This window comes from Accipiter gentilis, chromosome 20 (assembly GCF_929443795.1).
Source record: "Accipiter gentilis chromosome 20, bAccGen1.1, whole genome shotgun sequence".
In the NCBI taxonomy this organism is placed as follows: Eukaryota; Metazoa; Chordata; class Aves; order Accipitriformes; family Accipitridae; genus Astur; species Astur gentilis.
Genome location: NC_064899.1, coordinates 15,853,725 through 15,866,070, shown reverse-complemented (window position 1 = coordinate 15,866,070; position 12,346 = coordinate 15,853,725). Strand labels below are relative to the sequence as shown.

The window sequence follows — 12,346 nt, the reverse complement described above, 5'->3', positions numbered from 1 at the left end:
AAAGATGCATGTGTTCTCCCAAGCCTGAACTCATGAGTTTGTATGTACTTTACTGTAATCTGACGCTTATTGTAAAAAATATATTTTACATAATTGGCAGTGGTAGCCACATATTCTGAGAGAAAAAAGTGTATTGAACTGTGTACCGTGTATCACTGATACTGATTTGCAGCAGTATCCTCCATAAAAGTAAAGGATAATTTAGCACTTGAAGGCCAGGCCTCAAAACCAAAATAAAATCCTTTTCTTTTTCTGTGCCTAAGCTAGGATTCATCTCACCTCACTATAGGCATTGGCAGTGTAGACACATATGGTAGGACCCATCACCCCAAGCTCCCTTTGCAGTCAATATAGGGAACAGGCACTTTTAGGCCATGATTCATCTGACCTATTTACATGTCTGCTGTAGGAGGAGATGAATCACTGCCTAGACTAGATCTGTGCGGAGGATAAAGGGAGCCTAAGATGGCCAGCTCAGATGAAGATGCTTATGCAGATCTACAGTTTGAATTTAGACTTGCAGTTTGAAACAACAATTTTTCAGAGAAGAGTTAAATTTCCTAACCCACATTTTCCCGTCAGACTGTGTACATGAATGTATATATATATATACACACATTGTTTTTCTTCCTGTAACAGAAACATTTGCAACAATATCTTTTGAAAACTGGCCCTATATCCCCTTGTCCAAATGTTCCACTATCTCAAGAGCTGCCATTTTATCTCTCTCTGCCTCTGCCCCTCTTTCACACAAACACAGACATGTGTACACGTGCCATGTTTCAGAGCTGGGCCTTCTGAATTTTCAGCATTAACTCAAAATATACTCCTCTGTGTGTGGTAGCCAGAGGTGTTACACGCAGACAGATATATTAACTGCTTTTGTTTTTTAAAAAACCCAAAGCAAATGTGCAAACAAAATCACCAAATGAACATTTCTGAAATTTGCTTCTGTTTAAAAAGAACATTTTTTATTCATATTTTCTGCTACAATCTGCTCTACTCTGCCTGCAGCCTTGGTGAGGCAGGGCATCGTAGGAAGAGGAACATCAGTTTCTGGGAGACAAGTACTGATGCAGAGGAAGGGGGAAGACAGACCTGATCATCTAAGAAAGGGTGCAAGTTCCCGAGTGAAGCTCTGAGAAGACAAGAGAGAGGTTAACGTCGTGTTATTATGTATAAAAGATCAGAGTTGAGAGAGTCTGGTTTATGGGGAGTGACGATGATGTCCTCACAGGTACACTTGTGCACATGTTGTAGTAATCATGTCCCAGTGCTTCTGAACACCCACCTAGACTGAAAATGGCATGAGGGCAATATTTTGAAAAAAGAAGAAAGGAAGTCAGCCTGTTGCAGTGCTTGACAATGCTCAGCTGCTGCCGAGGAGTGCTTGGTGTAGCTACAGTAGTGGTAGGGAAAATATCTCTCCCATCCAGCCATTGGCACACAGCACAGCAACCCATTTATGTGAGCACCTGGTTGATCAGTTTGCTTGTGACAGATCTTGGCACGCCCTCTCCTCTGGCTGTAAAGCTTTACTGACTCTTGTGTTTTGCGGGATTTTTTTTCCCCCACAAACTTATCTGGCATGGGAGGACTTGGAACAGAGTGACATTGGCTCTGACGATAACAGGAAACTGCATTTTGGATAACTCTTTACGGTGCAAGCTTTGCAGCCATTTAAGGGGTTTTCTGTGGGGAGCGGGAGGAAGGTCTGTCCATCATCCAAAGTCTATCGCAGTGGGAAGGGTGCCGGTGGCTGCAAAGGTCTTTGGCAAAGGCCACGAGCATCTGAAGGCTGCCTCTGAGAAATGGGCATGGGCTCATGGTTCCCCACAGGGTGCAGTGCAGAAGCGGCTTCAGGAAGAGAGAGTGCTCTTTGACCAGTCATCCCAGTGCATCATTCATTAAACATAAGGCCCTACAGGAAAACCAGGGCTTCGTGTTCTCTGTGCCCCCTCCTGCATCAGCCCTGACGTCAGTAGTTTCGAACCATGGAAGTTAAATTAAGGCCAGCGCAGTCTAATAGGCAAGGGAGAGCAAATGCTAAGAAGTCAAGGTAATGAGAAAATACCTGCCATCTGGAGCTGTCATAAGCACAAATTTACATTACTCCCCACAAAATAAATAAATTACAGCCTGTGGAACGTTACTCTCCCTGGATGCAAAGCCCCCCTCCTGCCTCTGCCGCCAAAAATTTTGGCCTCCCCCTTTTCCGCGTGATCGTTGGCTTCTGCGGAAAGCCCTGGAGAGATGTGCATGGGCACGGGGAGACATCTGCAACCGCTGGCTGTTTAAGCGCAACGGCTGTAGTGGGATCTGTTCGGCTGCATCCGCTCGCTCCCTTCCTCGCTCTGACAGAAAGTTTTCCTCCCGGCTCTGACAGCACCGCGGCCACTTGGGGAAGCACATGACTTCCTCGGGAGATGGTGTTTCTTATTTGTGTTGCAGGCCTCCAGCAGGCATGGCACCGAGGCAATATTTATATCAGTTTTTGTAACGTCGTCGCAGCAGCTGCAATTTTGGGAACTGAAGCGCTGGCTGGAAGTGGAGAGAGAGAGGCACAAAGCACACCATGCCATGTAGAAATCAGAGTGGAAGGTGAAGGGAAAAAAAGAAAGAAAGAAAGAAAGAAAATCGGCAACCGGTCTCCTTCCCTGGAAAGCTCGTTGTGTTCCTGGGTGCCAGGGGTGCCGCTTGCCCTCCAGATGGTTATCACAGGGCCCATCTGTGTGAAAGTGAGTCAATGGAAATTGCAGCTCGGGATACCAGTGATGGGACCAGATCTGTCCCCGCAGGGTGCTTGTGCTCCTGGGGGATCAGGGCAGGGGAAGGGGAGTCCCCTGGCTAGGTAGCTTTCTTTGCTACATGCCTAACAGCCTGCTACGGGAGGCAGGAGAGAGCTCAAGCCCTTTGGCTATGAGACAGCATAGTGCAAAGCTTGGGTGCGGATAGCGAGGGTGCCTCCAAAACTGCCGCAGCCTGGTGCGGTACCTGGGCAATCAGCCCTAGCAGGCTTGTTAGCCCGGCTACAACGCCGCGCTGGTACAGCCACGCTGCTCCCAGGTCCCCGGCTGGCATCTCTGCCCCGTGTTGTGCAGGTGTCCTGGCTTATGTGGAGCTAAATCGCTGTGGCTGGGAAATCCCCAGGGAGCTAGGATGGGAGTCCTGTCTTCCAGATGATTTACTTGCTGCTTCCTGTTACAGGAATGTGACCTGGTTCTCTCTTCTTCTGCCTTCTGGCTTGATTTCAGTGGTGTTAAGCCAGCAGAGGTTTGAGGCTTCACTGATGCTATGGGCCTGGAAGTCATAGCTGGCTGAGTGGAGTCCTCTTCACTGTGTCTCCTCGCTCCTTCATCCACCCTCCAACTGAGGCAAATAAGTGATGTCGGAGGGGCTCTCCACTGTCCATGCATGCTCTTAGTAGGTGACTTGCACCTCTGCTGCCAAACAGCAGCAGCTGGCAGGACAGTGGGCTTGAATTCTTCCCTGTACACTGCTTTTTGTCCATGTAACTCCACTGGTCTGTGGAGTTATGCCTGGCAGAGGAGGTGTCACACAGTCTCCAGTTATCTTGGAGCTTTGTGGAACTGAACAAAGTTGACGTGGAGCTAAAATGCTTCCACCAGGTACTGCCCCAGACCCTGGTTGTTAGATGATGCACATTTTATCATGAGCAAGAGCTGAAGGTCATTTGCCCCAAACATAGCTGTTTGGTGCAAAATACCTTTACTTTCCTGAACTGCACAGGGTCTCAAGAAAAAGGTGCTCTCTACTGGGCCACCAACGAGCTCTCCATGTCCACATGCTCCACAGTCCTCTGAAAGGACTGCCGTGCAGCAACCAGGCAGGGGAACCTGGTCACTGTTTCTGCCTGGGAGTACTCTGAAAACCACCACCTGAAGTTGCATTGCGGGCATCCTGAGGTAGAGACACCATTAAAGACTGGCAACATAGTGAGCATGGGTTCTGGGGCTGTGTCCCTCAGAAAATCCCCTCCATTCTCCCGCTACATATGCCCTTGTGCTATGAACAGTTCTAGTCCATCTCGCTAAGAACTGAAACTTAAGTACCCAAGATGTTTTCTTAGCCCAAGCACTCTGAAATGCTCCTGGTGAGCAGAGCTGGGGTAAGATAGGCAGGGAGAGGGAGGGAGTAAGCAGAGACGTGCCAGCAGTGGTGGCAGATCCTCAGAGGTGGTGTGGGGAGGGCTTGGCAACCCTTTCAGCACTGTCCTATTGCAACAGGAGGGAGGAGGATATACAGAGGTTACTTAAAAACCCCCAACTTTTTCCAGGCTTCCATTGCTCTTCAGAAATTCTGCAAGGGAGAAGGAAAAAAAAAAAAAAAAAAGACTATCTGAAAAGAAGGTATCCTTGCTAACTAAAAAACTTCCTTTAAGAGCTTACTGCTATTAAATAATTGCTACATTTTGAATTGCTGTTTTCAGGAGCTTTGGGAAGAAGTCGTGTTCTCAGCCACTAATATTTTCTTAGAAGGATGGCATGGCTTTTTCATTGCTACATGCTTACACTGAAATAGATGTGAAAGCAGTTTTGACTAGCTCAAAGAGAAGTCTCTGATCAGCCTACATCTGAGACTTCCCTTAAGGTCATTAGTGGGAGAGAAATAAGTGGATAACTGCTTTTTTCTGTTCTTTTTTTTTCCCCTTCCCCCCCGCCTCTTTTTTTTTCTCTCTTTCTCAGAAGTGGATTGTCTGGGTGCAGGAGTTAGCCCTTTAAATATTGGGTGTTTGCATGCATAGGGACAAAAATACAATTCTCTAGTAATCATCCACAGACTGTTGTAGGCTGTAGTATTTGGGATGATTGCAGCATAACTTAGAATGTCATTTTTATTAGGGGGAGGTAGTGTGTGATGCACTTTCTGGAAATATAATTTGCTATTTTGGATTCAATAATGCTGTTTTGGAGGGTGGGAGAGTGAATGATTTTCTAGTTCTTTTACCTGAAACTCCCTAATGTTTTTAATGCCCTGCTTCTCCTAGGCAAATACTCCTGTGTTAGGCTTCCCTCTCCTTCTCCCGCCCCTCTTCTTCTCTTATTCATATGTTTTGACAAACACAAAATGCCTTCCAATCCTTAGAGAGCTGTACTCCATCATTAGGCTGATGTTTTCTGCCTCTCAGTTTTTATTTATGTGAGTCTGAAAATGTGTAGCTCACTGGTACCCCACACTGTTTTTGTTTTCTCCCATCTTATATGTGCCATGCTGGCTCATGTTTGCTTTTTCCTTGCACTCTTTCTTTCTTTCAGGTTATTACAACGTTTTTAATACAGGTTGTCTGAAACAATGAGCACCAACGAGAAGAAGAAACCTCCTCTGAATGGGAGAAGAGCCCTCCCATCAAACAACTCCAATGGTGAAGAAAATGAGGTCCCTGAGATGGAGGCTTTTGGATTGATACCTAGAGGATTTAATCCACAAGGTACAGTTTACAGTTAAGCCATGAGTCTATTTTTACATCTTCCATACTCACCTCTGCCCAGGTCTGTGAATTAAAACCAAATCACTTTTTTCCTTACATGTTTTGATCTCAGATAGCGTTTATTGCTGCTCATGAAAAAACTTGCTAAAAACACCCTTGTGCATGGAAATGCTACTGCAGGTCACCCGTAGGGAAATTGAGGAGTGGAGAAGCTGAGTGACCAGTTTTCGGCTTGAACTGTGGGAGTGGTTAAAAAAAGGCAAGAATGGGTTTTCCCAGTTTGATCACCATCACAGAGTCACTTTAGGACCTGATGGCTTCAGGCAGGGCTGTAGCAGCACTGGGGTGAAGGGGGCCCAGGGGACCCTCCCCTCTTAATAGCCCTTCTGGTTTGCATGGCCTTAAACTGACTGTGAAACTACTGCAAAATGCTGGCTGGCAGGGAAAACTTTTGCTAGATGTTCAGCTCATTCATAAAAATGAATGCAAAACTAAAAGGAATCCCCATATTTTTAATTATTCTCCTGTGAAAAGTGTTTCAATTGTTTGGCTGGGGAGACAAAACAATATCATGGTACGGGATGGGGAAATCAAACCACATCCTCAGTGCCAACTCTTTGGAGTGAATCTGAAAAAAAATTAGGTAGGATTTGGTTTAAAAGAAATCAGGATTGGTTCCTGAATGAGTCACCAACCAAATGACGTTAATTTTTTGGCCTATTTGAAATGAACAGCAGAACTTGTTGAACGTGGCAACTCAGGGTAGCCAGATGTAATAATGCTTGTATGGGACTCTTCATCCAGGGTTGAAAGAGTGCTTAATAAATGTGGACAAGCATTAATTACTGCATTTTACACACTAGGAAACAGGCAAAGAGATTTTATGCAACAAGTTCAAATTTTTATTGCAAAGCATTATTTCTGTAATCCTAATAACGTGCCTTAACAACACGTCCCCTCCCCCGTTTTAATACACACACATATCTTTAAAAAGCGTTTCTTTTAAGAAATGCCTGAGCAAACCAACTGGCACGTTAAGATTGTAGAAACTTTGCGTGAACCTTTTCAAACAACCCTGTAGCTCTGGGGCAAGTATATGTGTTTAAATTGTCAAATGTAATGCAGTACAGGTCCTGACTAGACATTGTTTCAAACCCAATATGCTCACAGAAGCTGGAGATGTGTAAGAGTGTGGGATTCCTTAGAAGGAATGCAGCCTGTAGCTAAAGCCCACCAGTACCAGGAGAAAGATTCCTACTGCTTTTTGATGTGCTTCACATCAGACTCTGAATGAAGTACGGTGCTGGTGGGCGGGAGCCTCTTCTGCTTTTCAGAAATGCAATGGAAACTTAGGAATGTCAGGTCAAGTGAGTTGAGGCAGGAACCCAACATGTGCTTAAGGCGATACTGCTAGTGAGAAAAACAGTCCTTGTCCAAAGCAAGAGTTTTTGTGGCCATAGGATATACCTGGGACTGGTATGGCTGAAAAATAAATTTGTGTGTAACAGCAAAACTCTTTTTGTACAGCTGGATCAGCTCTGCTGTGCAGTTCAGCTCTGCAATGCTTGTAGCAACAACATGCAAAGGCTAACCTGAAGGGAAGGGACTGCAGCAGCATTCCTGTTTCAGTGCACATCAGCCGTGATCCAAGCCTGTGATGCCACCTGATATAAGTGTGGTCCCTGGACACGCTGTTTTGTGGTAGGATGCTTAAGTCACCTGTCAGACCCTGTTAAAGGTTTAGAGCCCAATGGAGCTCAAACTGGGAGCTGAGCCTGCCCAGAGCCCTCACAGGGTTGTTCTTGGGGGATAAAGTGAGTGTCTGCAGGCAGAGCAGGAGCGGCACAGTACGACAGGGCTCTAGCGCTGCGAGCACATCTTTGCAGACGACTGCTTGTGCCACCTCCTTCTCCTTCTCCAGCACACCTCTGTGCTTCTGGGTTGTCCAAATTTTCTGTAGTGGTTCCCACGTTTCATTGCCATAACACACTGAAAAAAGCGTGCCAATGCTTTTATCCCTGCTGTTACAACTGAGGTGTTTTCTAGCCTTTGGGGTGGGATTGGACACCTGCTATAAACATGTAAACTTCAGTGCCTTCACCTGTGTCAGATCATAGTCAACACAGAGCCATCCATGAGTGGATGCGAGGGCACAGGCTGTCCAGAAAGGCAGTGGGTGTCCCTTTCAGGGTGATCTGTACCCTTCTTTCAGCTCCACTGGCTGCAGCAACCAGCCACCAACTGGCTGTAATAAGAGGTTACATACCAGGCTCACATCATTTAGGTGCCTAAATTTAACTGAATCCTGCCCTTGATCTGTGCAGTGTAGGTGTCTACAGCTGAGCTAGTCACCCTCGTTTCCCTTGACAGCCAACAGAGAGAAACAGGCATTTTTAGGGTGTGATTCATTTGACCTATTTTAGCTACTACTCTAGGATGAGGTAAAACCCTGTGCTTGACTAGCTCTCTGCTGACACCCACTTCTACTCCGCTGAATCACAGCCGGAGCGAGCGGCCGAGGCTGCCAGGGATGGCTGCCTCCCCAGCCCGGTCAGTGGGCTCCTGCTGCGGGACCCCCGCTTGCTTGCGGGAGGGATGCTCAGCGAGGAGGACGCGCAGCCCCCCCCGAGTGCTTCTTCAGCAAGAAGCCTGTGTCTCCGTGAACACGGCTGTGCCGTGTCCTCCCCCTGGCTCTTCCTAGCCAGCTCATCTCACCGCAACGTGTTACGAGTGGGCCTGGCGCTTACAGCCGCTCGGTGGGAGGACACAGCCCTGCGGCCCCACGGTCTGCAAGCTCCCCACGCACCCTCCTTTGCAAAGTGCGGCGACTCGCCAGGGAATCGTGCTTCCCCTGGGCACCTCCTTTGGAAACTCACGCTATTCACTTTGTAATCCCGAGCCCTTTCTCTCTGGTCCTCCAAGAAAACCTAATGTTTGAAGGCTATTCTTGTTATTCAAAAAACAGCTCAAGCTTGTGCTCATTTATTTCCATGCAAGCTTAACATTGCAAAAGCTTTAAGAAAGCATCGGACTGCTGCCTCTCGAGCAGCCAACCTGCTTGCACTAAACAGCGGACCAGGCTATGGGCAAACCGTCAAATGGACCTGACTTCAAAGGACACCTCGATGGCCACCTGTGCCTCACGAGCAGATGAGCAGTGATGTGCACATCGCCTGGAGCCTTCCTTTTGATCCCACCCTGGTGATGGTGTTAGCACATCCCATTACCCTGCTCATGTTTTGTCCTCCGTAATTACCATTACTGTAATTAACACAGGCTCCGGGTCACAGGTTATATTCATCTGGCAAGCTCAAGGTACGTTTTTACACTGAGAGTGAAAGCGAAATGTGTTTTCTGCAGATGTGTATAGCTGTGTTTTGACGGGAGCCATGTAAAATCCTGAGATAAAATGAAGCAAATGCTGAACTGACAGCCCAGGGTGGCTTAGCTTTACAGTTCCTTGAAGGGGCTAACATGCAAAGGAAGGGCAGGGTCACTCAATGTTGCCTTTTATTTCAGAACACAAGATGAAAACACAGCAAACCCTCAACTCCATTTTTAAGCCTCCTTGGAAGGAGAGAGATGCTGAGCCAAACTTACTGATAACATCACTCCTCACAGAGCCCCAAGATATGTGGCTTTTACATGCAGTGCTTTCGGCCTGGGAGGGGTTGGGAGAGTTGATGGGAGAGACTCTCCTCTGCCCCCACTTTACACCCTCTCCAGGAAATTCCTGCCTCCTGTAATTCAGTTGTGAGCTTTGTCGGCATTATTGTCAGTGGGCATTGGTAAGTTTTGCAGGGAGGGAGGCAAAGACATGCCCCACTTCACAGAGGGGCAATGAGAATGATTTCTGAGCAAAATGCGTTTAAAGTTTCACACTAAAACCATCTCTGTAACTTTAGCCAGTGCTAAAGCCAGTGGGGATCTACAGAAGTTACTCCGGAAGCCTGGCAAATTGAGCAGAGAATAACAATAACATTGCCATGGGACTTTAAGCCTGCCTCAGCATTGCACAGGGTATTCCAGCCTTTCCACAGATTAGGGTTAGCAGGAGGCGAATGGTTTTGGGTTCAGTTGTCCAGGGCTTTTCCATGAAAGGATCCTTATCTTGCTGTGTCCTCGGGCAGTTTCCTTTCCTTCTGTTGCCTGAAGGGCAGGGCTAGGCAGCTCCTGATGACAATACAGGAGCAGGACCTGCTCCTGCTGCCTTTACTTCCCTCTCTCCCATTAGCTGTCACCCAGAGCCCAGGCTGGGTGTCTTGGCTGGGGCAGGAGAAGGACCATGCTGGCGTCCAGGGGGGTTGCTGCCTGCAGGGCTCTGCTGATGTCTGGAACACATCCCTGCAGAGGGGCATGGCTAACGCACAGGCTGCTGTAAGCCTGGGGGCTGCACACCCGAGAGGGAGCTGCTCTGCTGCTTGTCCAGAGCTGGCCGCTATGCAGTGTATCCTTGCCTTCAAGGAAAAGCAGCGTACAAAGCTGTTGTCTGAGTTGTTGTCTGTAAAGTGGGCTGCGTTCAGCCCTCAGTGACTTGAATACCCGACTCAATCGCTGAGCACATCATTCCTGCTCACAGTGTTCTCAGCAGCAGGCCAAATTAGCCACCATCACGAGTACACACAGCTCTACCAGCTGCTGTAAATGTGCACGTCTTTTTGCCAGACGTGAGTTTGGCTCTGTCACTGTCAGTATAAAATGCAGAAATTAGCTAGTTTCTAACTGTCAGCACCTGGAAAGACAAGCTGAGAGCTGCAAATCAAGCTTTACTCTTCTGTCTCTCTCCTGGTGGTGAGGACCAGCAATGGTCCTCCTGGCAGAGGTTTCGTGATTACCTGCCCAAGCATGCAGGCAAAAGAACAGTGTCCAGTTCATTTTCATGTGGTTGCTCGTTGTGTGAGAAAACTCCTGTTGTGAAGATTCCCGGTATCGTACAGTCATGTAGCTCGTGGTGACTGCAAGTGCCTTTGGCTATCCCAGTGCCACCCCACATCGATCATTAGCTGAGCAAACTAACTTCCAGCAGTGGTAGGCTATAACCCTTTAGACAGCCCTAATTTGAAGGGAGCGAAGCATGTTATAGATACCCCCATGCATGTTATAGATACCTACTGCTGTTTGCCTATAACTCTATGCTGTAATTATATACTGTAATGTTATATTTAGTTTTCATAAGAAGACACTAATAGCAGTGGAGGTGTACTGAGAAGCTGAGTCTAGACACATATAGTACACCAAAACTTTATTTAATACAGACAATCCAAGCTCTCAGCTGAATGCAAGATCATTAAATGCCTCTCAGGCTCTTCAGCACTCAATAGTAGTAGCGCTTTGCAAACATTAAGGTAATTAAGCATCACAAAACCCCTGTGAATTTGCATTTTACAAATGGAGGGCTGCAAGAAGGGAGATATGAAGCCACAGCTGTCAAAGGCCCACTCCACTGATTGCACTGGTAAACTTGTGACAGCGAGGCCCAGAGTTGCGGAAAGCTGGTGCCAAAGGAGAGGTGAAGCCCAACTCTCCCCGGGGACCTTCAGCTTTCCACCCATAGCAACCTACTCTTTCTGCAGTTGCTTTCACCATACACTAGAAGCTTTCCAGCCTCTGTGAAGGTGGACAGAGAAGTGTCAGTCCATAAGTCCATGCTCAGCCAGGAGGATGTAAGCCCCAGACAGATCCAGCATGCTCCATTGCATGGTGTTCCTCAATGAGGCAATGCTGGGGAAGGGGAGGACAGGGTCTCTAATGATGTTGAGATCAATATTGGCATTCCAACATACTGACTTCTTACTTCTGCGTTCATTTATGTGTCCCTGCAGATTACCTGCATGTTGTGGATGTTCATATGTTCAAGGAGCCCCATGAGATCAACAAGCAGCAGCACCACACTGACAAGTACTACAGCCCCAAGCTGATAGTGCGTCGGGGACAGCCTTTCCAAATCCAGATTGACTTCAACCGACCCTACAAGCCAGAGACAGACCAATTCTGGCTGGAGTATTTGATAGGTAAGTGCCTGGCAAAGGCCGTGTTGTATCAGCAAAGTAAGGCTGAAGTCTCTTGTAAACAGGAACACAACAGTACTTAATGGCTGGGGTTTTTCCTGTTATGATTGATAAATCATAAAAACAGTCTTAACCATAGGCAAGGAAGTGCTTCTCTAAACAGGGTCAGAATTGCTTGTGAGAGAAGGAGCAGTATTTGGGCTTTCTGTTTAGCAAGAAGTTGTACTTTATTGAGCTTTCAGAGTTATTTCTGGTTAATGCTGTATGGCAATGCTGAAAGGTAGGTGGAACGGGAAACATCTTTTATTAGTGTTTAGGAGATGCGGCGAGGAGGGGTCTGTTTTTTGAGGTGGAAGAGGTGACTATGTATGAACTGGGATAAAAAAATGTTGAGTACGCAAGGAGGGGAAATTACGCAGGGTGGAAGAACAGGAGGCCTTGCAACTTTGCAGCCTGCATTTACAGCCAACTTGGTAACAAGGGAGAAGGTTCAGAGACTATAGCTTTGGACCAGAGGCTTACTCAGGGCCACATCAGAGGCTTTCTTGATTTACTGCAAAAAGAGCAAGAAAGCATTTTTCCTCTCACTCAGAGACCTTCATCAGAGACCCAGCTCCTAATGCACCTGTTGACTTATCGAAGGTACGTACGGGACCAGGGAGGGGCATGACCTCGCTAGAGAAAGGGAAAAGCAAGCAACAGAACAGGGCTTCCTGCTGTGTGCCAAAGATGGCCCCAACAAATGCTGCTCCCTACATCACAGCTCTGGGAAAGCCCCAGCTTCATCTAGAGTGATCTGGGAGTTTCTGTGTTAAGACGTCAATGTTCCCCTTATAAACTGTTTAAAGTAGGTTTGAATTGATGTTTTAATTTACTTTCCTGAGAGATG

General features: G+C 47.2%; 1 protein-coding gene across 6 annotated transcripts in view; it reads left to right on the top strand.

The window, feature by feature from the left end:
• The first annotated feature begins 1,562 nt into the window (after nt 1–1,562).
• Nucleotides 1,563–12,346, top strand: part of F13A1 (coagulation factor XIII A chain) — a 64,196-nt gene continuing 53,412 nt past the window's right edge. Inside the window, exons 1-3 of one of the 6 annotated variants that reach the window (XM_049823701.1) lie at nt 1,563–2,738; nt 5,277–5,449; nt 11,272–11,460. In XM_049823701.1, the coding sequence (XP_049679658.1) occupies nt 5,314–5,449; nt 11,272–11,460 (325 nt within the window). In that variant the 5' untranslated portion in view covers nt 1,563–2,738; nt 5,277–5,313. Of the gene's footprint in view, nt 2,739–4,287; nt 4,371–4,875; nt 5,161–5,276; nt 5,450–6,976; nt 7,151–7,201; nt 8,765–8,853; nt 9,238–11,271; nt 11,461–12,346 lie in introns of those variants that run through there. The other 5 variants (XM_049823700.1, XM_049823702.1, XM_049823703.1 and 2 more) reach the window with 5 other exon arrangements.